The 25771-nt window shown below is 33.5% G+C and overlaps 1 protein-coding gene across 1 annotated transcript in view; it reads left to right on the forward strand.

The window, feature by feature from the left end:
* The window catches only part of GRIK2 (glutamate ionotropic receptor kainate type subunit 2), a gene marked incomplete at its 5' end in the record, with an annotated part of 393079 nt that overhangs the window by 131932 nt on the left and 235376 nt on the right, over nt 1-25771 (forward strand). The window contains 3 exons of the mRNA XM_082757228.1: nt 1629-1886; nt 20163-20344; nt 24307-24360. Coding sequence (XP_082613354.1) covers nt 1629-1886; nt 20163-20344; nt 24307-24360 — 494 coding nt within the window. The remainder of the gene's footprint in view (nt 1-1628; nt 1887-20162; nt 20345-24306; nt 24361-25771) is intronic.

A 25771-nucleotide genomic window follows, 5' to 3' on the forward strand; every position in this document is an offset into this window, starting at 1 on the left:
ACAAAATATCTCTCAATGCAGTACAAAAATTGGTATGCATCTGATAGAGCCAGTGCCGTATTAAATCACGTGTGAAAGCATTGCATTATTCAAATCTCAGAAACAGAGGGGGAAAAAAAAAAGCCCATTGAAAAGCCATCTGGTAGCTATTGCTGTTGTTAGTGATCCCATTTACTGACATTTGCATAAAGCTTGTTGATTACTCTTAGGAAGGTCAATATTAGCATAAATGTTTTTTTTATCAAGCTAGTCATTTAGGCCCTGATCCGATACTCAGTAATGCAATGGAGATCCTGTGTGTATATGAGAAGTTCATTTAAACCACTGGTACTTTGCAACAATAAAAAGGTATGCCAGCACAGTTTCTGGAATGCATTTGAGACACTTAGCAGTATTTTTGTCATGTTGAAAAGGATTGACGTGCACAATTAAAACAATTAATTTTGCTTTGCTGAGAAAAAAGTAATGCAGCAAAATTTGTTTCTACTGCTTCTTTCCTCAGCTGTCAGAAACATTGATGGTAGTGTAACAATATTAATTAATCAAACCTCATATAAATACTCACATCCACATTAGATTATGGAAATACTTTTCATTGCTTCTCTCTAACAAACAGGCTGTTTTCTTAGAAGGCAGAACCTGTTGTGTTCCAGAACTGCACACTCAGAATATAGGTTATTTCTATAATGGCAATTTGAACTGGATCAGGGCATGGGCTGAAGCACTGGTCTCCAGTACTGCCTAGTTCTTCTGCCTTCTTTCTAGCATATGTCAACTCATGTTCTGCAAGATAATGCTGGAGCATACAACGGGAAATAATATAGACCAGAGACTGCTAATGCACAGGATATATGGGGTCACCCTACATTGGAAAGATGAACACTAACCCACTGTAATGCAGCACTATCATGACAGTGACTCTCAGGGCCGGTTTTGTGTTTATTAATATAGGTGTAGCAAAAAAGTATTTCCAGTGTTTAAGAACGAACACTGATTTTTTTTTTTTTCTTCTTATTTTTGATTTTTATTTTTTACACTAGCAAATAGCATTTTTCTTTTAGGGAAAATGTTGGTCTTTTTCTAGTCAACATATATACTTTTCAGATACAGAAATTCAAATGTTCATTTCAATGTAGTTCATCATTTGCTTGACACTTAACTGGAATTCACTTAAGATACATAATTTCTAAGTAATTAGGATCACAATAGAAATAGTATTGATGCATTGAGGAGGATGTTAACGTTTAAACAGCCTAGACTAGAATACTGTCTCACGGCCCTTTTCCAAATGGAAGATACAGCTGAGCATAAATCTCTTTTCTCATCTGTGTTTTTTATAAGATGCACAATTGCTGGCCTTTGTGACTTCCACTGACATAGAAGCGTTTACTAAATGTAGCTGAGCACTATTTAGATGTGAAGTGTTGCTATTCATCAGTTCACAGACAATGTGTGAAAATGTAGTCTGAAGTTGAAAACTGTGTAAAAAAAAAAAAAAAAAAAAGCATTATAGAAAGAATATCAGTTTCACTTCATGGAGAGCCTTTATTTAATATGAATTGTGCAATACCTTCTGGCACACTGCCTTCTTTCCTCTCATCATTGACAGACTTCTGTCTCCTCTTTAGCCTGCGATCAGCTGTCCCTTGGGGTGGCTGCCATCTTTGGACCATCTCATAGCTCCTCAGCTAATGCTGTGCAATCCATCTGCAATGCTTTGGGTGTTCCACATATCCAGACCCGCTGGAAACATCAGGTGTCAGACAACAAGGACTCCTTCTATGTCAGTCTCTATCCAGACTTCTCTTCACTCAGCCGTGCCATCCTTGACCTTGTGCAGTTCTTCAAGTGGAAGACAGTTACTGTTGTTTACGATGACAGCACTGGTAAGGCTAAAGCACTAGAGTATATGCAGATATACTCACATATACAAGTAGAAGGAGGAGTGGTGTCACTACAGTTATAGCTTTATTTTAAGAATACTTAATCTAAACTACAAGAAATTCCATTGGCAGGGTAGTGTATAATAAATATATATTTGCATAACAAAATATATTTGTATATATATGTGTATAACAAAATGTGGATTCATTAGAGTAAGTATTCTCAAAAGTATGCCTCATTTTCTGAAATCTGTGTGTCTGGGCTTGCAGCTCTCAATAAATCAGTCATGTTCTATTTTTGTTTACCTCAGTATTTTAGCAGTTGCTAACAGCTATGTCTTTTTATTTTATTTAAAATTTAGATTTTGAAGAAAAATACGTTAACTTGAAAGACGTACTAGAATGCCTGGTCAAACAGAACAGTTAAATTCTATTGCTGCTTCTGGCATTAGCTAAGTTAGAAATCAGATTCTATGTTTGTTTAGAATTTCATTATCTTCATTTTCAGAGAGATTTGCGGAAGGAGCTCTGTTTTTGGCTGGTATGAGTTGAAAACAAAGTTTGGAGGCTTGTTTTGCAGATAATTCATATGAGTTAAAAATTAACTCCTGATTTTCCAGCAGAAATATACCAGTTTACTACCTTTCCCTTAAATTCACCTTAGAATATTTATTTTGCCCTGAAAATGGAATTTGATTTGAAAAATCTTTTTAAAAACAAATTTAAAAAGGTAAGTCTGATTTGAGGTTTATTTAGTGGAGGTCAGAACTAAAAGCTGGTAAGAGCTTTTATTTCCCAGTAGTGGAAGGCACAAGGAAGCCACCCAGACAAATGAGATATATTTAATCTTCTTGGAAATGTTACAGACTTCTTCCATGCTTGTTGAACTGACACTGACAAGAAAAAAATGAGCCTCAAACCCTTATCATAGTTTATTGGGCTGGAAGATTGTTGATACTTTTGTTACGTAACACTACCATCTATCTAAATCTGAAATACAAAAATGAAATTAAGGAAACATCAATATGTGTTACATGGTAAGGCTACATGTAGTGAGACTAACTCTGCTAGATAAACCAGTTACAGAAGGACAGGATGACTGCTTCCTATTTAAGTTCAAATAAGGTGTGTGTGTATCTAGCAAACAGTGAGAAGGGAACAGTCAGAGATGGCAGTGCATAAAGCACTAACCAATTTATTTCTTCATGCCTTTAAAGAAAACAAAAACAAAAGCAGGTCAGTGAAGTTTAAAGGCTGCCTTTCTAAAAGTTTCTTGGCTGAAGGTACCAAAAGCATAATCAAGCTTCTGATTTCAAGTTTATTTTTACAGACTTAAGGCAAGAAATATCGAGCTTATTTTATTATTTATTATTATATTATTATTATTTATTATTTAAATATTTATTGTTTAATGGGCTCTCTAAAGTCCATGCTTTATGAAAGAGATATGTTGTTAAATTATCTGATCTTATAAAGAATGCTTCAAAGTCAGTTTATAAGTAGAAATAGGAATGAAGATGGAAATTTCTTTTTTTTCCTTGTGTTTGCTGTGATCTACTTAATCTACCAGTGACTACTGTAAACATTAGAGAAAAAAGAGGATGAGATCTTTCTTAAAAATATGTGTGTGGAGATTAAGAATGAATAAGGAACTTTAGGAATTTATTTATTTATTTATTTATTTTAAATAAGCATAAAGTATTATGTCCTGAAAATATTCACTTTATATTTATATTTTTTCTTGAGTTTCCAGGCCCTTCATATTAAGATACTTGCTGTTAACAATAACCTGCTGATAACATTAGTCTCAGCTATGTCTTTTTTCTTGAAATATATTGCACTCTGAGGAGACAGAAAAAAATAAATAAAAATATAATCTTCTGTTTTTTTTGTTTTTTTTTTTTTTTGTGGCTATTGATGTAAGTAAAATTAAATTATACTTTTTAAGACTGTCAGTTTCTTTCTTTTTTTTTTTTTTCTTTTTTATTTTTTTTAGTAGCATCCCCTTTGGACAACTCATAGATTTCAAAGACAGGACACACCGCTGGGAAGTTCATAGCACCATTCGCCTTTGAAGTACTTATGGAAACAACTCTTAGCTATGAGAAACTGTCAGTCTTAAAGCAGAGTTTAAATATTTTTATAGTTCAGCTGCAAAATGGTTTAAATGTTTTGTTTTTTTTTTGGGGGGGGGGGGAGGATGAGTGGTGTGGAGGGAAGAAACCTTTTGAAAGGAAGTACTTCCTTCATCTGAGGAAGACACTAACTCCAGCCATGGGATAAGATGAAGCTGAGTTGTGAACCTGTGCCTGAAACTGAACATGATAGTTTTGGCTGAAACTAAGTATTTTAAGACTCCTTACGCCATTAAGAATAAATTTCAAATTCATTAAACCAAATACAATGAAGGCAAATCATTTATAACTTTATATGTTTCTTTCATTTGGCCAGTGATTTCTTAATATAAGATGGATATCATATTTTCACCTCCTTTGTTTGTCTTTTAGTCACCCACAGTTTATTCTCCTTTGGAAATGCTGTTTAGGGTGATAATGCATGCCTTGTTTTATGATAATTTTTGAGTTATGGATTTTCTTCTTCTGAATGGTCAGTTCCCAAAAGGACCCTGTTCAAGACAATCATATTTTGCTATAGCAGTAAAATTTGGACATTGTTGCTAATTGTTAATTTTGTGTGTGTGTGTGTCAAATTTACATTATGTATTCCTATTATTACTTTATAAATATGTATACAAGGAGAGATGGTACTTTAAATATAAGTAGAAAGCATGCATACATCTGGATTCTTCTCAAGATAACATTAAGTCAAGACTTAGGAGTTGCACACACGCCAAGTTCTTAGAAGACTGTAGGTCCATTCTGAGGAAAGATAAACAAGTTCTTCATTCGTTCAGTATTTGTTGAGCAACTGGAAAAAGCTGTCTGAAAAGCTGTGATTTGACACTGCAATCAGTAAAAGCCCATGACACTCTAGTGTCGTTCTCAGGAATGCACTGAAAACTGATAATTCAAGTGCACACTTCAACTGTTCTGACAGCACCATTGTGTCCTGCTGCATGCATCTGCTGTAAATGTAATCTTATATGAAGGAAAGCCAGTTATGTGACTGTAACAGGATGAAGATAGTATAGAGCATGACAATCTGTGGTTAGAGCCCAATTTGAAATAAAAGAGAAATTTGGAATCCCAGGCTCCCTTTACAACAGTGAACATCTAAATGATTACCACAAAGAACATTTATTACTGGTTTGTTTGTTTCCCTAGTCAAAGTACTCTCCCTGTATTCTCTGTGGAGGAATCACTGTGTGTCTTGCTACTAATTTAAGAAAAGCCATAAACAAGTCGCTTTTAATGCATAGATTGGACCCTAGGGTTATGAACTAGGTGCTTCTTTCAACTCTTCCCAGCTTTATTATGCAGAAATGGATAAGCCAGAGAAAGTTAATGTGTGGAGTCCAGTCTGGTCAGAATATTGGATTGTCTTGTGCTGATCAGCCCTGCTCCTGAAGCAGGAGAAGGAGAGGTAAGCTGGAAAGCACAGGAGAAACTGGAAGTGCTGTCCTGCTGAAATGGGGACAGAGATGCATTTAAAGGGATATGATCAGTAACCCTAGAGTGAGCAAAGATCCAGCTGAATACAGCATAATGAGAAAGAGTCGAGCCTCCACAAATAGGATGAAACAGATGAATAAGCTAGAAAGGTTAATTCTATCTTGTCTCAGTAGTGTTACAATTGGGATAAGGTAATGAAAATAAAAATGATCACAGAATATGCAAAGGTATTAATATAATGAAGATTTCTGTCTTGGTGCTATCTTAGGTCGTGGACATTGTGGCAGTTGGTAGATGAGCCTGTTTCTTCAGGGAAGAAAAAGGTTGTCTTCTTTTTCTGTGAATTTGTGTTTGAACACTACTGTACTGACTTTTTTGCTTCAAATAATAGCTATGTTCTGCTTCCTTCTATGACTTGTTTCTCCCTTCATCTTAACTCTCATGAGACTTTTTTCATGTAGTCCATCTGTTGTACAGACTAAAAATTGGAATCAGGCTCATGAACATTTTTCTTGCTAGTCTAAAGATAAGTATTGTTTCCTGTGATCCATCTAAACTGCAAAGTATGTTCCTTTTAACTAGAATTTACCATAAAAGAACTGGCAGGATGTAACCAGAGGTTGGTTATTTTTATATTTTATTTATTTATTTTTGTTATTTTCTTAAAATAACTTATAGTCTCTTTGTTAATTAAATACCACTAAACTGTCCCTGGATGCTAATTAAATCATTTCAGTTTACAGATTTGCTACAGTCAATTGTCTTTAGGAAAGAAAAGGGGGAAAATGACAGTATATTCATCATCTGCGTGTCATAATGGTTTAAATTGGTCTCAAAGCAGTAATTTATCTTCTTCAAAATATTAAAATTTCAAGTACATGTTCCAATTTATATGATAAACATAACAGAGTAGACAAATTCCAAATAAGTTTGTGAATCCCAGAGAACTCCAGAGCAAAGTATACGTGAATGGTTAGATTCTGGACCTTTTAAATTATGCTGGAACTTGTATTGGCAACTAATGATTTATACAGATTACATTGATGTAAACAGGGTTCTGATTTTTTTTTCTTAATTAACATTTGTTTTGGTCTTGGGTGAATGAGTATAAACACTAAAAATCTGTTGCATCTATGAACAGAAGCCTAAGCAAAAGCCAGAAAAAAAAATCACTTCAGAAATAAAAATGTTTTCTCTTGGTCTTCAGTATTGAAACAAGTGATTTAATTCAAATGAAAGAAAAAGATGCCATTTTGTTGATATTTTATAAATAAAACTAGAATTTCCTTATTGAGACCAGTATTAAAATTCAAATTTTTTATTTCTATATTTCATGTATCTTATTTTCGGATATTTTGAGTTTTTTGTTTTCTTTTTTTTTCTTCTTTGAAATTATTGTAAGTTTATACTAATAGAAATTATATATCTTAGGGAAAATGAGTGTATGGTGATCATAGGTGAGTAACATTGCTGAAAGATCAAGGACAAAATTCTGTCCTTGAAAAAGAAAATAAAAAAATTACTGATTCAAAGTAAATCTTAGCTCAGGAAGAAAATTTCTGTCCATGTATTATATACATAATGCACTCTAAAGATGAGAAGTGTTTAAGAAACTTTAGAGAACAGTCATATAAATGAAGAAGGATATAAAATGAGACGGCCTGAAAAGGCTGTTCAAATCTGTTTCTCTGTAAATAAACTGAGCAACCCCTAAATTCATGTGAAAAGCTGTTTTCTTTTATAAACAAATCTGCATAAGTAAGGTCTGTCCTTAGCAGAATGAGCAAGAAGGAATGAAATGTGTTGAGAATGCTGTGTTGAACATTCATGAACATGTATATGATGAATACAATAATGAGACAATAAAGGTCTCTTGGCAACTGTTCGTTTGTTTTATTGAATTTCAGTAGTATTTAAGAAGCTATCAACTGACCTGAATCTTTTTTTGCTTTGGACTCCAACTGTTGGCAGAAATTCTAGTTATAAAGGCATTCACTTTCTTCAGTTGCATTCAGTATATCTTTTTATTTGTACTTCCACAATAATAAACCATTGTTTCTCATACCTGAGCATTGCTTCACTATGAGAAATATTACAAAAACCTCTCATGTGTATGGGCATAGGTTTAGTTTAGTGGATGAAAGATCTTGCAAAGAAAAAACAAACAGAAGAACCTATCCTGTGTTACATGGCATAGTTAATGGGACATATAAATTATTTAGCTAGAAACATTTAGGTTGAAATGAAAGAACAGATACCCTTGAAAGGCTGTGGAATCGCCATCTTAAAAGTCTTTTTTGTGTGTGTGTGTGTATGTGTGTAGTTTTTTTTTTTTTTTTCTTCTTCCCCTGAGTGGAAATATTTTCATACTGCCTTTGGTAGACATAAAGAAAAAGACAAGCAATTGTGACCACCTAAGGTCACTACTAGGACAATTTCCACTGCTATGATGATTCTTCTGACTTGAGTGAAGCTGATGCTGACTGCACATTCTCTACTGAATGTGCAGATATACTATGATATAAATCACTACTAAGTAACTGTATTGATAGTGATTCCTCAAATTGGACTTATATTAGCTGTCTGTAAGGTAAAAACTATACCTATGTGGATTTTTGTGTATATTGTCTTTTGTTTTGTGCAGTTTTATATAACATTTATTCTAGCTCTTTGAAGTACATGTAGAATTTGAAGTACTGGTTGTACTTGAAAGTCTAGGTGGGTATCCTGTCTGGAAAGCTTGTATCAAAGCTTATCAAAGTATCAGTCTTATCAAAGATTCAGAGTGGAACAGGATAGCTTAGCACAGCATGTTTAATGTAAGTATTTTTGTGCATTTCAATTTGTACATTATAAATTAATAATCAGTTATTCTGTTTTTTTATTTTATTTTATTTTATTTTATTATTTTTTAATATGTTTTTAATGGAGTGAACTGGTTGAATATCTAAAAGAGAGAGATGGCGAACTTGCTTCTCATTCATATCAGCTGGAATGACATGCAATTCTGCTCCACATCTGCTGAGCCACTGAGTCAGACATGGACTCCATTTACATAAAGACACCCCCAATTTAATGGAAACTTCTTATTGAGAACAAGGGCTTTTTAGTCCTTCCATAATAAACTCAGATTTGGTAGGGCTGTAATAATTAATATTGCTAATAATTTTGATCTGTTTTTAGAGAATAAGGAAATATTTTTCAGACTGATTACATATTGCATAGTATCTTTTCAGTACAGAGTGTTTCAAGTACTGTGCACAGTAATTTCACGTGAAAATATAATTAGTAAGTCTGTGCTAAACCTAATTGTGGCATTTGGATTTAGCTGATTACTTAGTATGTTGCATTCCTTTTTTTAAAGAAAGTTCCTGTACCATTGGTTCAGTAAAGATCAAAAATATCTTTTCTGGTGCTACATAAAAGTATCAGAGGTAAGGGGGATTCTGTGAAGTTAATATTTCACTTTCAAATTCTTCTTACACTTTGGAAGTTAAGAATTGCTCTAGCTATTGTCTGAAGAGAAATAAGTTAAATTCTCTTACTCTTTTTGGTAAATGGACATGTAGTTGTACTTTGAGAATAATTCTACAGATATTTAAATTAAGTCTTTGAAAAGAAAATTAACTGTCATCATGTTAAACATAATACAGTTCATCTTTCAGGAAAACATGTACCAAAGACTCTCCCTTCTTTGGCCAGGAATTGAATTTGGACTTACAGGAACAAGATACAACATTTGTCCTTATATAAAAATAAAGTACATTATAGAATTTTTCTACAAACACAAGGAACAAAAATGGAGGCCATATTTCCAGAAACTGGACTGTCAATGAACACACTCTAAATGATATTTGTGGGTTTGAATAAACTTAAGAATTTAAATCATATAAAACTGGCTAGGGAATTTATGATCAAAATTATTGTTGCTTGCTTTCTTGAATGCTGGTATACTTATTCAGTATTTTCAAATAGAGAAAATATGTGAAAGGCAAATCAATTTAACTGAAAAATGAAAACGGGAAAATGGAGACATAATCTCACATTTTGTATGTGGCATAATTATAAACATCTCAGACTTACCCTAATTTAACTATGTTTCCACCTCTATAACACTATTACATATTTTGTCTCTGGCTGGAGGAACACTGTGAAATGCACTTGAGAAGTCAAGCCCTTTGTGAATTGCTCTCCATCAGTCTCAGATCAAATAATCCATTTTAGCTTCATTCCTAGAGTGTTTTTCTCTCTTGCACTTTTATCAACTTTTGTAGTAAAAAGAAAAAAAGCTGCTTTTGTTTCCAAAAATAAATGTGCTTACCTAGCATTGTTCCAGTTTAGAGTGTTCATTGGTGCTTCTTTTCAAACCAATTCTATCCCAATTTCTAGTAATTTTATTTCTTATTTATTTTGTTATAGTTTGATACATTAGTGATATTTCTATGGTATGGCTGGAAATTGCTGCTTCATTTTACACTGATTCTGACAGCTTTGATACAAGTTGTTTTGTCCTTTGACTGTAGTAGATCTCTCTTGCTCTTCATCCTCAGCTGCACTACTCATACATGTCAGCCACTTCCCCATCTTATAAGAATTCTTTTGAATTACCTAGTACTGTTAATTGTCATTGCTGTCATTATCATCACATTGAAAATATAGCTTTCAGAATGTGTTCATTTCACAACTGCAAAACTGAGTAACAGTAGTATTTCAAATCAGTCATATCATAATACATATGTAAAGAAATGTCATATACGTTGCTGGATAGCAACACTAGAAAAAACATGGCAAATCTAAAATAAAAGTCCATGTTTTCTTCATTTTCAACATTTTTTTCAATTATATAATTTTTTGCTTTTATTTTCATGCACCAAGTGTAGAGGTGAGGGAAGGAATGGACAGTCCTCTGTTTGTTTTTAGCTGCTGTATGCTGAAGCTGATACTGTGGGGGTAAGAAAAAAAAAATCATTTTCTTCATCTTCTTTCAGTGACCTTTCCATGAACTTAAGACCTTCTGTATTAATTCCCTCCTGTGGAAGTGTGTGTGATGGTGAATAAGGCTTTTTCACCAGGGTGCTGAAAAGTCATTAGAAGTGAATTGTTACTGGAAAGGTTCTGAATTGGAATCAGCTCTTTGAAACTAACTATAAAACATATGTATTTACACATGCTCTGAAGTGCACATTTCAGGAAAACAATACATCTGATTATTGTATTGTACTTCAGTTGCATCTGGTTATGCTGAAACAACAATAAAGTAAAATGGATTTAACATGCAGATGGTAAGATCCAAGACAGAAAAACTGATCTGTGAAGTAGTGGAACTCTGACTGCTGGAGTTAAATCTAGATCCCTGGTTTTCTTAAGTGATTTTTAACACTAAGCTTACTGAACTAGCCAGCTAAATTGAAAAGTATTCTGTGATTACTGGTATGGCTCCATCCAAGAGAAAGCTTTTGAAAAATGTTTTCATTTGAAAGTAGCACATCTTTTATTTGTCCTGTCTTACTGGGTGACAAAAAAAAAAAAAAAAAAAGTTTTTCAGTGTTATTAAAACTTTTCTAGCAATATGCTCAAAAGTAATGGCTTGATTTTGAGGGGGGACTTGGGTGAAGCCAGGTGTGGGACTTGATGATGATTGTGGGTCCCTTCCAACTTGGGATATTCCATGATTCTGTGATTTCATATGAAACACCTCCCCTCCAAAAGAAAACAAAACAGAAAACAAAACCAAGTTATTAATAAACTGCTGAATTGGAAGCACTGTACCTTCTTTAAGCGTGTTTGTATAACTGAAAGACCATATACAGGGAGAGTGAAGCTTGGTATGAATTCATCAACATACGAGAAAAGATGTTGACATAGTCTAAGTGTAGTTAGATTTACACAGAGGAGTTCTGCAACTCTGAAGAAGACTTGGTGCTGGTAGATCATTTGGGGGCTTTGATAAGAAGGTAAATACAGGGAGCTCAGCACTATAAAGCCGAGTACATCTAAAATTTTTCTCCCAGAAGGAAATGTTGTTTTCATCCATAAGAGACCTCCAGAGTTCATTCTGGCACATACGAATATTATCATGGATTACTAGTGCATCTTGGCTTACCTTAATAAATCTAATTTCTAAATTTTCATTTGAAGTTAATCTAAACAGAACAGCCATACTCCCTGAGAAAGGGTTTATTAAATATAATTTACTTTGGCAAAACTGCTATTGAAATCAGTTACAGATACTTTTTTTTTTTTTTTTTTTTTTTTCTGATATAGTGCTATCTTTTTTTTTTGTTTTCTGTTAGGAATCAAAATTAATAAAAAATACATAAATACATATAACACACATGCATAATATTCTGATTGTTCTCTAATTCTCAACTATAAGACTGAAAAATCATTCTAAAATGTTCAACTCTAAAGCTGTTAATAAGGACCTGTATTAATCACGCTTACAGTGTGGAGATAAATTTTTCTGGATTATGTATCTCTCGATTTTTTTCCTTAAAGCTTAATCTCCATTAAGGACACTTTACACCATTTTGATACAGTATTTAAGTAGGTTTAAATATAACTGATGACAAATATAAGGTTGTTTTACTCTTCTAGAATTGGGTAAAGTGATCTTAATGTAGTAAAAAGGCTAAATACGAATAAATGAAACTGTATAATATAAATAAATCAAACTGTCCTTTCCCTTAATTTGTATTTTATCTGTATTGTTTTTAATGTTTTTGTTTGTTTGTTTGTTTGTTTGTTTTCTGTATTGTGTTGATATATCCAAAGAACCTAGAGCAGTCCACTGTTCATGTAGTCCTGCTAGCAGGTGCAATTTTTTTTTCCTAAGCCCTTTCACTAGAGATTTTATTTTATTATTTTTATTTTATTTTTTATTTTATTTTATTTTTTAATTTTTTATAGAGCTTGAAGACATAACTAATCTTGAGAGTTCATGGGTAATATTTTTAAGATGTTCAATATCTGTGAATCACTTTATAGCAATGAACTGTTCTGGTGGGTTTGAAGCATGTTACCAATGGCCAAGAAATTGGCATTCTCCTCCCTCCTATCCATACTCCTTTCAACGTCCAACACACAATGATATTTTTCTGAGACATAATCAGAAAAATTGGCAGAAGGGCATCTGGAGAGAAGAAAGGTACAGAGAGGTGTGAGAGGAAACAACTTGCTTAAAATAGAGATAGAGATCTGAAGATAGGAGTAGCCTTTAAAAGAGCATTACTGTTCTTTTGTACAGAAAAAGGTTCATCTGTTCAGCCTACTGCAAAGCCCATTTGCAGTACATTCTTCCTGTACAGCACAAAGGCAGCATTAACGGAAATGATAAATAGTTTGATGAGCAGGCCAGGTGGCATAGCAATGGCTTGCAAGACTGCTGAGCTGGAGACACAGGTTTTAAAACAAACTTGGGGCTCTTGCTTCCTGGACTGGTTGAAGTTGAACATGTCTAGGAGGTAATGTGATTGATCTCTTTGGAGGAAGATGCCAGCTGGAGAGCTCACAAACTGCTCCTTCAGGATTCTCCTTAAAGATGAATTGATGGCAGCTTCTGAAAAGAGTTACTCACACCGCATTCTTCCCAGCCATTCAGAGGTAAGACTCTATCACAGTGGCTGCTTAAAGAACGGATTGAGAGTTTAAAGGGAGAGGAAAAAGGTGTCCCTGGTGAAAGAAACTGCAGGAAGTACATTCCCAAAATACAGCAACTATTTTTATACTGTTGAAAACTAGGTTTGTTTAGGAGCCTGTCCACGCTATTATTATTATTATTTATTATTTGCACTGGATTTCTGTAATACTAATAAAATAAGAGGTTGCATTTCATCTGAGGGCTATATTTTATTTTATATTATAAATCAACTGTATTGAAAGTATTTCAGGCTAAAATAGACAGATATTTCCTAAAAATCATGGTGAAACTAAGGATTTGTTTTGTCCTTAGTTTCACTATCCTTGTAGTTCTCATGTGATGTTTCTCCATTCTTTGGAGGCACTGGTACTTCTTTTTCTGATTAGCTGCACACGCTGCATACCTGCCCTTTTGAAACTTTCTGTTGCTTATCCAGAAACCTTTTTTTTTCAGTGTGTGATAGCTCACTACTTTTATCCTGAATAACCAAATTGCCTCATTTAATGGACAACAGAACTGAAGAATAGTTTTGGATTAACAGTAGCTCAAAAAGTTACAGCTAATATATAATACTCCACTCTTGTTTGACCTAGGACTACTTTGGTTCCTAGCCATACGCAGAGAGTAAAAGTGGAATCCCAGAGATGACTGAACACTGTAGGAAGAAGTAGTCATCTCAGGAGTCTGAATCATCCAAAAGAACCATATCGTCATGAGGGGAAAAAAATAATACAAAAATTGTGGAAAATGCAGAAGAAATTTTGGCAACATCTGAAAAAGAAAGCAGACAAAGAATTTGTCTGGCATTGCCTGATGTATTCAGGACTATATGCTAAATAGACTAAATAAGCTAGAGCTCCAGTTGTTACTGAAAGACATTAACTCTACTGAAGAAACTCGTAAATGTATGATGTATTATAGCTGTTGAAAATTGAGCTGGAAACACAGAGTATTACTATAAGGATAGTGGCAGAATTTATTTGTATCATATATAGGTTGACCATTTATTTCTGAAGCATGTATTATTTTGATATTATCGCTAACACCAGTTCTAACATTTTTCTGGATTTCTGGATGCAGAGGGGAAAAGGAGAAGATAAGTGACAGTCAGGAGTTAGTCAACATTTCGATCCAGGTGTTGTTTTTCACATGCAGGATCTTGTTCTTTTATGTTATCTTTTCAGTACTTCTGCTTTCCTTTAGTAATGAATAATTTCCCTCTGCTTAATATCTAACCTAGAAAAGAAGGGGAAAACATGAATTTCGGAATGGTTAGAAAGCACTGCAGGCAAAGCAATTTAAAGTCAGGAGTTTCACTTAATTGCTATTAAAAACAAACTTTTAAACAAGGATTTTACTACAGAAATAAAAGATGCAATTATGTGTAATACATATATTTCCACTCCTTAGGCCAAAAGAAAATTGTGAATTTTCACCACTACTAACACAAAGTCCATCAATATTTAACCTGGGAGGGTTGTTTTGTGGAATAGTTTCCTGCTGCTTTGTGTATAATGTCTTTTTCTGTCAGCCTGGGCCACAGTCCGTCAGGGATGTTCTGGCACAGCATGCCCAAGGCGGCAGTCTTCCTTCCCCTCATCTGGGCTGCCCTATGACACAGAGCTGTCTCTCTGTAGGAGTGGGTCTCCAGCCATGAATGGCTGCTATTTTGTTTCCCTGATTCCTTTGAGCCATGCTGCCTTTTTTGGCACCTGGTGGGATTTCTCAGCTGGAGCTGGTTGTGACCACCACTGGCCCATGGTGGGCCACACTGGGCCCTTCTGTAATTTGTACCTCGTATGAACAGTAATCTCCAGTAATCTCCAACTCTGGTCCCTTCACACAAGCATAATGGAGAAGAAAAGGTAAAGAGAATGCATGTTTTTGTTTTTCTTATTAATTCTGCCATTTTCACTGAGGGAATTCAGGGCAGCTTTTCCAGGAAAAAAAATAAAATAGACTTTGCCTGTTTTCCTTCTAAGCTTTATATACTAGATGCAATATAGAAGGAAACTTATAGCCATTGAATTATATTCCAAGAGCCTGCTTTTGAAGTCAGAGCCACACCTGCAAAATGTTTAGCTAGTCTCATTTTCCAGCACTGCCTGAGTGAGGACATGCTGCTTCTCAGCACTTCACCCATCAGAGTTCTTACCTAGAAATAAAAGCACCAGACACGGGTATGTTCATCATGATGTCGATTTTGTTCTGTGAGGCATTCCTCTGTAGTGAGTGGCAGCGGTCATGGCACAGTGTCACTATCACTGTGTCTGTCCCACCATGTGCTGCGTGCAGGGGGCCTGCAATGAAGGCCACTACCCTGCCTTGCCCAAGGGTTTTGCTTTTTGACAACATGCCCAAGGGAGCCTCACAAGCTGGAGCTGTTGAATTTGTGCCAGCATGGATTTGTTGATTAAAGTGTGGAGAAGGATGAACAAATACTCCTTGTAGCAGATGGCCCAGTGAACTACCAAAGTTGGTAGACTGGAATATGTTTTGTGCCCTATCTAATTAATCTGAACTTAACGAATATTAATGGTGGCAAGAATTGCAATGAAAAATGTATGTCAAAGTCCAAAGAATGGTAGAATGTGTTACCTGTAACTATTACTAGAATTAAGTATGCTTAAAAGCTGTGAGCAAGAATACTATGTCCCAAACTTCCTTTATCTTTAAAATATGCTTTGAGAAAGTTTAATGGTTTCAATTTGTGTCCTGACAGTTATGAAGAAATAAATACTTAATTCATGTGTTTTCATGCACCCCTGTTCTGCTCCAGCACTGAGGTCTGATAAGTGAAGTACATAGGTGTGCATTTGCAGGTTTTCTTCCCCCCATTCTGATGTTCACATTTATCTGGTAGTTTCTGCTACTTCTGTACTGCTTTCCCAATGTGTTGCTTTGTTTATTGCTCATCACTTCTCTCTCAGATACATGGGTAATCTAGGAAGCAGATACATTAGAATGCTCTCCTTGAGCGTATTTAATTTCTTTGGTAAATCTGTAGTCATGTGTTTTAAATTTTGATGGGATTTTTTTCTTCCTCTGGGGAAGCCTGATCATGGTAAGACTTATGAAGAGGAGGACTTACTTTATTCTTGAACTGTCCAATTAGGGTCTTGAGGAGAACATGAAGTGGTGTGCTCTTGGCTCTCCATCGTGGGTAATGCTCTGAAATACAACAAAGGTAGTTTGGAAGAAACTATTTGAAGTGTTGACTCTCACCTGCAGCAGTCTCTGTCAGCCATACAGTATATGTTAAATTCACAGGAATATTGTAAGCCGTAAAAAAAATTCTCGCCATTCTGTAAGAAACCTTGGGCCTTACAGTAAAAGACCAAAGTTCTAAAAGGTAGCAATTGCATTGGTGCAAGAAATGGGGAAAATCAAGGGATCTGTCAATTTAGAATGTCCTACATTTGTTTGTTAAAATTTTGGAACCTGTGGGCTTACAACAGAGAAAACTAGATGCCCTTTTCCCCTTCTTTCCATCCCATTTTAACTTTTCTTGACAATCTTAACTGTTTCTCCTGTCTTCAACTTGAGCAAAATAACACCTTCAAGTACAAGTAAGACATACAAGTTAGGCATTTTGCCCTTCTAAATAAACAATACTCTAAAGGAACAGTTTGCAGTCAAGAAAGAACAATCAGATTTCCTTTTAAATGTTGGTGTATGAAAAACACTGCATTTGCTACTTCTATAGAAAACTTAAACTTAATGAATCACTTCAGTAACTTATACAATTTCATAGTTGTTTCCATAAACATAAGTTTTGTTCTGGAGTTGTTCTGATTCCAGATAGCTGCATCATGGAATAAAGCTACTTTTTTTTTTTTTTTTTTTTTTTTTACATAAAAAAAACAAACCACTATTTAAAGCTACTTTTCAACAGCAAAGAAGTTGCTGTTGAAACAGCAACTTCTTTGCTGTTGAAAAGAGATTCAGCATAGAAATATGAGAACAAGGACTAAAGCCCAGGTGTTTCCTCTCTAAGATAGTTGCCGTAACCATCATAATAACAAGTGTCTCTTCGTCTTCCAGTAAGCAACTCCAGCTGCAGATTTTGATAACAGTGCACTTAAGAGTAGTCTACAATACTTTATTTATTCCTGGCCTCCTGAAAGAAATAAAATTTGATTCATTTGGGGAAAACAAAAAACAGCAACAACAAAAAACACCACACATACACACAAAAAAAGACAAATGTATTTCAGATTGCAGAGATCCTGAGGAAAAATTCATCATGCTGTTATCCAACAACTGTGTGGTTGAGATGCAGTTTGAAGTTTTCCTCATTTTGGACAGCTGCATATTTTATAATCACTGCTTCAATTTAAGACTCAAGCAGTGATGCACTTCTGAATCTCCTATCTTCAATCACTCTTAGCATATTTTGGCAACTAATATTTATTTTTCAGATATTTTTCAAATTTTCTGTACATTCCATAGATCTTATTTTTTGAGGGAAAACAGTATAGAAAATGGAACAATACGGTTTATTTATTTTTCTTAGTCTCAAGGAACTGGGAAAGGCTTGGGGACAATCCTAAGTGGTTTTTTTTTTGGCATGTTATTGTCTTTAATCTTAATAAGGACAGTGGCATATGCTAGATTTTGTTTGTCAAAGTTTTACTTTCAAACAGTTTTTCTAGGTCATCATAAAATGAAGGTAATGTGTTATAGATGGATAAGCTTTTCAGCTAAAGAAAAAAACACCTCCTCAAGATGGCTTTTAAGTGTATTTATTCAAGGTCATTTAGAAATCAAGTATTAAACCCAAATAAGCTTCCATTAAATACATTAATTCATTTTCTGTAATACCATTTGAGGACATTTGAGGTAAATATGGCAAGTTTTTTTTATTTGAATTATAGTTACTAAAAGTACTATTTTCACAACCGTGTGGGCTCATAACTGCCATTTTCTCAGAGGTCACATACATTCTAGCTATTACTTCTTTTTGTCTTAGCAAGCATGTACCAGTTCTAGTCGTGATAAAGTACTTCAGTTTCCATATCTGTTCTGCCCTCAGGATCTCTGCTAGAGATAGCCAATAAGAAAATTCTGTGATTTTTTTTATTGTTGGATTTTATTTCATTTTCAAAGCAGGACAAACAAAATAAAGTAAAGCCAGACAAATCTAAAATTAGACATACCAAATATAACGCAATATGAGTCAAAATTATTTTTGTTACAAATTTTCCAGTTGGCTTTTTGTAGCCAACAATTAAAATAATCTGGAACATATGGAATTATTTTTTTTATCCCTTCTTGAGCGAAAATATTTTGCTCTAACCTTAAAATTTTGACATACTGTTTTGTAGAAAAAACACTATTGTTATTTCACATCATAACTTTATAAGAAAGATAATCAGCACATACTGTCTTACTGGATTTATTTTTTCACAATACTTGAAGTAATGAAGATCGTATAGAAGTGTTTCATAGAAGATGGAAATTTGAAAGATAATTTAGCTATCAGTAACAGTTGTCTCAGTTTGAACAATGTGTGTGTGTGTGTGTGTTAGGAGTGTTACCAAAAAATGTGATGAATATGAGATATTGTATAGTAAGCTATAATTTCTGTTCCTGTTAATTTCAGCATTGAGAAGTAATGTGGATCTTTTGCAGGGTCAAAAAAAGGAGGGATGATTAAACAGAGGTGACTGACATTATCTTCGTTATCTTATCATTCTCTACTGGCCTGATTCTGCTGGAAATGATTAAAGCTGTGATTTTTACAATCTAAAAGTATCATAACAAAACATCACAGAAGTATTTTGTTGTTAAAATCTCTCAATGTTATGTTGTTAAACAAACGCTATATGTTGGAAAAAGACTATATACAAAACAGAAGTAAATCTTCTGTATAGAAGAGGTTATAAAAATTTCTTTTAATACTTCCAAGTTACATTACATATTTTCCTGAAATCAAGACAGTTGATGTCTTGACATCAACTTTGACATCCAGTCATAACCAGGGAGAATATGTAGAGATAAAATACTATATTTATATTTTTATGCAATGTGCTTATGATAAGTAAATAATAATAAGAAATTTATATTAATATTTTTGATGAAGTGAAGTGAGCTATTTCAAATTTTAGAAACACTTAATTTAGGCCATGACCCTTCTGTAAATTAAATCCTAAGCAGAGATGCAATTTTTTCGCAGTTCAGTCTATTATATATGTTCAGGAAATGTAACGGTGAGCCTTGTTACTGCCAGTAAATATAGCATCCTCTAATGCAAGAAGGAAGTTAGCACAGCACAATACATCTGTTCTGCTAGTGTTAAAATAAACTGCTGCTTTGTAGGAGGCAGTCTTTACCCTGTCATTCTAAGACAGTTCAACAACTTAATATGCACTGTTGGTCACAGACCAGTCAATGATATGTACACAATGCCATGCGCTGTTGTGCTGCTATGAACAGCAATATTTTTGGAAAAATGTTTCTGCATCTACTTCCATTGTAAAAGTTAAGTAATTCAAAATAGGATTGTGAAGTATTGAAGAGGAATGCAATGACATAAGTCATTTAGTCATTGTCTTTTCTGCTGCATATGTATTTTGTTACCTGTATATACAAAACAGAAAAATTCAGTTAGTACTATCATACAGATTATCCAAGAATGTTCTACAATGCTGAAGTGATCCACAACTTAGTATGTGAATCTGATAGATTAGTTAGGAGACTGCCTACTCAGATTACAAATTCTTAGTCTGAGATATCACTTTAACTGAAGTAAAATAATTATATACATTCTTTGAAGAGGAATATCATAATTTCATGAAGGAAGATTTGTCTTTTGTAATGTAATCCTAACTGAGGCTGCTTACTGTCTGTTAATATTAAGGCAGAAGAAAGATGTGTGATAAGAATGTACTAAGAGTACAGAGACTTTTTTTTTTTTTTAATACTTTTCTGTGTATCAGTAGCAGCATACTGAGAAGGGAGAGAAAATCAGAAAATTTCAAATGTTTGTAGTAAGTTGTCCTGCTAGCAAATCAGGTTCTTGTTTTGATAATTTTCTTTTCCTTTGACTCCTCTATTTTCTTTAAGGCCTTATTCGATTACAAGAGCTCATCAAGGCTCCGTCACGGTACAACCTGAGACTAAAAATCCGTCAGTTACCAGCTGACACGAAAGATGCAAAGCCATTGCTAAAGGAGATGAAAAGAGGCAAGGAATTCCATGTAATCTTTGACTGCAGCCATGAAATGGCAGCAGGCATCTTAAAACAGGTAATCCTCATTTTGCTTTAGATAGCCTAATCTTCATCCCTAATACATACAAATATTATCTAGTCTTAATGGCATTTAACAAGCAGTAGAAGTGCATGTTAGTTTTACTGAGGCCTAGCTGAAAGTCAGCCAAGGCTTTCAGAGATAATTTTATTGGTGACTCTAATGGTAGCTGCTTTCATTATATATATATATATATATATATATATATATATATATATTTTTTTTTTTTTTTTTTCTTTTTAAAGATACAGATTGGTTGTTCCATGTGTGGGGGAAAGGTATTTTACAATGCATTTTACAGAGGAAAGACACATCAGAAGATGTGTCAGTGTTACAACTATGAAGAGTTGGGGAATTGATTAAAACCATTTTATTAATTGGTTTTAAATGCTTGTTTAGAGTTGTTTTTTTTTTTTCTTTTTTTTTTGTAAAATGGCTTTTTTTTTTTTTTCTTTTTTCCTTTTTTTCTTTTTTTTTCAGTTGAAGCTTCTAAGTTGTGGGCATCAGGTAGTGATATTTGAATAGTATATTACCAAATGAACACATTGTGATCCACTGAAAGGATAAAACTAACAGATATTTTTAGAACCATATTCTCCTACATTACTATAAGGACTGTAAAGAATCTGAATACATTTGGATAGGTGCTTTCAAGTGTTAGTTGTGTTGCATAGTGTTAGCTGTGTTGCATACAAGTAAGATGAGTAAGCAAGATACAGCAGAATACCAAATACTTACAGTCTTTATATTGCAGAATCAGAATCCAGTGGTGTCTTCCAAGGAAAGGTATACAGTGGTATACGAAGGATGTAGCTCATAAAAAAAGCTTACTGTAACCCTGAAGTGTGCAAAAACGCATGCCTTTGCGTATCTCCTTTAGCTTTGTGAGTGAGTTCCAAAGACTGGAAATTCCTCAGATGCTGTTTTTCTTTCCCCCCTTTTTTTTTTTTATATTTCTTAATTGAGTTATAATTTGCAGTAATGACAAGAAAAATACCTAAAACAAAATAATATTGTACATTTCTAATGCACAGCTTTTAGTGACTTTAATATTGTTTATATTGTGTTTGCTGTCATACTGAATAATTTAGTTTGAAAAACCAAGTAAATACTAAATACAACCTCTAAGATTTGAAAAAAAATAAATTCATTTAAAGGTACTTTGGGGTACTGTTTTGGGTACAATTAAACATAATAGTAAACATACATGCATACTATCATTTGTTACTTTATTATGCATTGATTAAAATACTCCTATTAATTCCTAGTCACCACATCTGCTGGTGGTTTTTGCTCTTCACTTAACATAAGCCAGCCTAATTAATTCGTTTCATCCAAATCATTAAATGTATGTTTAATTATTTTAACATCTTAAAAGTGCAGATGGAAAATACGTATTAAAGGCATTACAAAGCTCCAGTACTAAAAATAACTCCATCAATGTATGTTATTTATACTGCACCTAGTCCTTTTCAGGTGAAAAGAGATTTTTCTTTCAAAAAATAAAACATTGTGAAAAAAATAGGAGAAGAAAATAAAAAATATTATAGGAATGAGGAAGAAAATAAAATGCATTCTGTAATTAATCATGTCCCAAGACTCAACAATGAGCATTAAATTTCTTTAAATCAAACTATAAGCTGTTTTTATCAAGCCTCTCCTTTCACCCTAAAGGTTATAGAAAGAAGTTAAATGAACAATTCTTTCATGAGTGTTTAGATCTTTTTAGAATTTCTGTAATCTTTTACTGTAATCTGTAGTCTAATTTTCCATCCAGCACCAATATTGCAATGTTTTAAGTATGTCTAAAATTGGTAATTCTGGAGCTGAGTATGAGCTCCTGCTATCAAAATTGACAAAAAGTATGTTAAGACAATTTGTTATTTAGAGATATAATTCCAAAAGCACTGTGTATGGTTGTTTACTAAAAATGTTAATATATAAAAAAGGTCTTTATTTATATAAAGATTCATTTGAAAACCATGAATTAAGCAAATTTTGTGGGAGAAATGGAAGGAAGAACTTGGGGAGACATGACAAGGGATTTAATTTTGGGAGGGATTGGAAGGATTAAGAGTGAAGTTGGCTGGAATAAAAATAGGTTGGAAATATAGAAAAAAACAAACAACAACACAGTACTTTGAGAGGCCAGTGAAAAGACAATTACTGTTTTTTGGCCAAAAATACATTATGGAATGCAAGAGAAATTCCCACCATTCAGACCACATAATTAAATCAAGGCAAATCTCAGGGGTAACTGCATCTCCGGGGAAACAGGGAAGGAAGACAATATTTAAATAGTTAGTGGAAGCACTGGAATAATGAAGGCAGAGCATTGACAATGTTTTCAAGACGAAAAAGGATTGATGTCTTTTGAAAAGTGAGGAAAGTGAGAGAAAAAACCTGGAAAGGAGACTATACCAGAACACAGAATAATGAATATTCTTATGGAGAGATTGTTTGGAGAATGAAAGTCCCCTTATAAGCAGATAAGGTACAGAAGTTGCTATGTATTCTGCTAGTGAAACTTTGAATCAGGAGTATTTTCTTTCACGGTTGGAATAATGTACATCTAAAGCATAAGCTTGAGTCCTTGTATTAAATGTACAAGTGTTTTAAATATAGGGAAAAAGATACCTTAGCTTGATTTAAAAAAAAAAATATATTTTTTTTTTACATTTTTTTTTTTTTAAGCTAGCTGTGTTTGGTGTTATATGGCTTCTAATGAAGTTGTAATATTTCTCATGAGATAATGGTTTTCCTGTGTTAAGCAGAATTTAAATTGCTGTTGGTAGACTATACTACAGTTCTATATACAGGTAAAGACATCCTTTGGCAAAAACTGTAACAACACTTTTCCAATCTTGTCAAAGATAAAAAAAAAAAAAATCTGATCTGCAGCTGCCTTTTCAAATTTGTTTTAGCTTTTCACTTTTATTTGAAAAAGAACATACAAACTAGTCATTTTCTCAGACAATGTTGCAAGTAAAAAAGCTCTCACTGCCTTCAAAACCAATAATTCTTTTGTATACAGATTCTGCTATTGTGACAATTGTATAATTATTGCCATCAGTGCATTTGAGGAGGTATAACTGGTAGAAACTTGGCAAAGAATTCTGTTTGTAATTCTGCGGAGGGAAGAGAATATTCCTTATTGTTTGTATATATATATATATATTTTACAGTGCTAAAATTAAGTAAAAATTACTATAGGTACTTAAATGCTTTCATAAATCATACTAGACTATTGTTGCTTTTAAGCAGAGTAAGAAGATATTGTTTACCTGTGTCTGCTTTCTGGGTGAAACTGTCTGTAATGAATAGTGATGAGACATCCCTTGCTCATTACTTTAAAAGCATATCTACAAATATTTATTCTTATACTGTTAATGAAAAAGTATGAAGTTTTAAAATGATCAGTGACTATTTGATAATGCAAAGTTAGAAAGACAAATTAAGTTGCTATGTATTCTGCTAGTGAAACTTTGAATCAGGAGTATTTTCTTTAATGGTTGGAAAAATGTACATCTAAAGCATAAGCTTGGGTCCTTGTTTTAAATGCACAATATTGTTCATCAAAATAGAAAAACATATCCTATCAGGTTATTCTTTTTAAGGGGAGGGTTCAATAATGAATGAAAATATTATCAACTCAAAATTTGTGTGGCAACTTAATGCACCCATTAGTATGTAAAACTATAAGCCTTTTTCACATTTACTGTACTAAACAGTCTAATAATATTCTTTCTATCAGAAGATCTGCTTCATAAATTCCTTTAATAGTCAGTAATCTGCTCTAGCTGCTAGGAAATGACTTGCTTGACCTAATTTTAGTACAATTCCAACCCTGTAGTCTGATCCCAGTAGTGTTCTTCTGCAGCTTTTCATTTACCATGTAAGTGTGATAAAAATGGATTGTGTGTCCTCAGAAACATTAATCTTTTGTTTATTTTTTTAAGGCTTTAGCTATGGGAATGATGACAGAATACTATCACTATATCTTTACCACACTGGTAAGTGGCTTATAAAAACATATGGTGACATCTAACAAAGATGTCACTTTCCTTAATTATATTACCTTACAAAGTGAAAAAAAAGTCTCTCTGGATTGGAGTGTAAGTACATGATGTTTTCTCTGTTGAGTTTTCTTACTTTCAATGAAAACTCATCAGAATGGTTTAATTATTGTTCAACAGCATGCCTGGCAAACTGACAGACCTGAGAGAACAACTGACTGTAGTATTACAGTTTAAAACTTTAACAAAATAATTTGTGAAGCTCATTAGAACTGTAAAGACAAAATACCCTTTGCAAGTCTCTCTCTTACTTTAGAAGGTTAAATTGTGCTATCACCTATGGATTCAGGGTTGCATGAAATGAAACTTCCCTCATTAATCCTAGGTTTTCTGTCTTTTGCTGTTGGTGAAAATTGCTTCTTTGAGTGGTATGCTGTCCATACATACCATGCATTTAATTTTTATTCTTAAAGCTATATTTAAAAAACAGAGTTTCTGTCATTCTTATTTCCTTATTGGAACATTAGCTGTTTTAGAAGGGACAGGGATTATATGCATTTGGAATTATCAAAGAATACTTTAAAGTGTGCAGACAGATTATAGATTTTGATTTTCCAATGTATCTTTGGAACATGCATCAGAAATTAGTTGTTTTGATATATTAATTGCTTCTTACCTTATATGTTGAAAGTCCTGTCAAATAAATTTTCAAGTCACAGTGTTTTTAGCAGTCTTCTGCATGCTCTCCTATGATTGATTCAGGATCTAATGCTGTAGCTCATTATATGCCAACCTGTGTGTTTCTGTAATATATGGATATAATATTGTTTTGTACATTTATTATATTCCAGAGTAAACACGAATGTGTTTGGAATAAATAATTACACCTGGGGTTGCGAGTTTTTTTCACAGCAAAAATAGAGAGCTTTTAAAGGGAAAGATGTAACATAGTTATAGTTATTGTCGGTCTTTCCTTCACAATAGAATATTTTGTTTCTTTAGAAAGAGGACAGGAGTTAGGTTATTCGTAAATGTATAACTTAAAAGCACTTTAGCACCTGTAGCACCTTAGGTGTCATGGAAAATGTTATTATAATTACTAGCTATAATTGAAAATGATTAGAGACTGCTTGATTTTGGGGAGGCTCAGTGTCAACAATGAATAATGAATTATACTCTGGTTTTCCATAGCACATATTATATTTTCTTCAGTTCTAGTTAGTAAGTAAATGGATTCAGACAAATACTACACCCAACACTACCATTTAATGGAAATTTAAACTGTATTATACAGCCAACAAGAAAAAAATAAAAATAAATTAAAAACAAAGTTTAAATGATTTTGAGAATGTCTGTGTTCAATGAAACTAAAAATATGTTACGGAACAGTAGTGTCTGTGATTATGTC

Source organism: Aythya marila (assembly GCF_965140915.1).
Source record: "Aythya marila genome assembly, chromosome: 3".
Taxonomy (NCBI): domain Eukaryota; kingdom Metazoa; phylum Chordata; class Aves; order Anseriformes; family Anatidae; genus Aythya; species Aythya marila.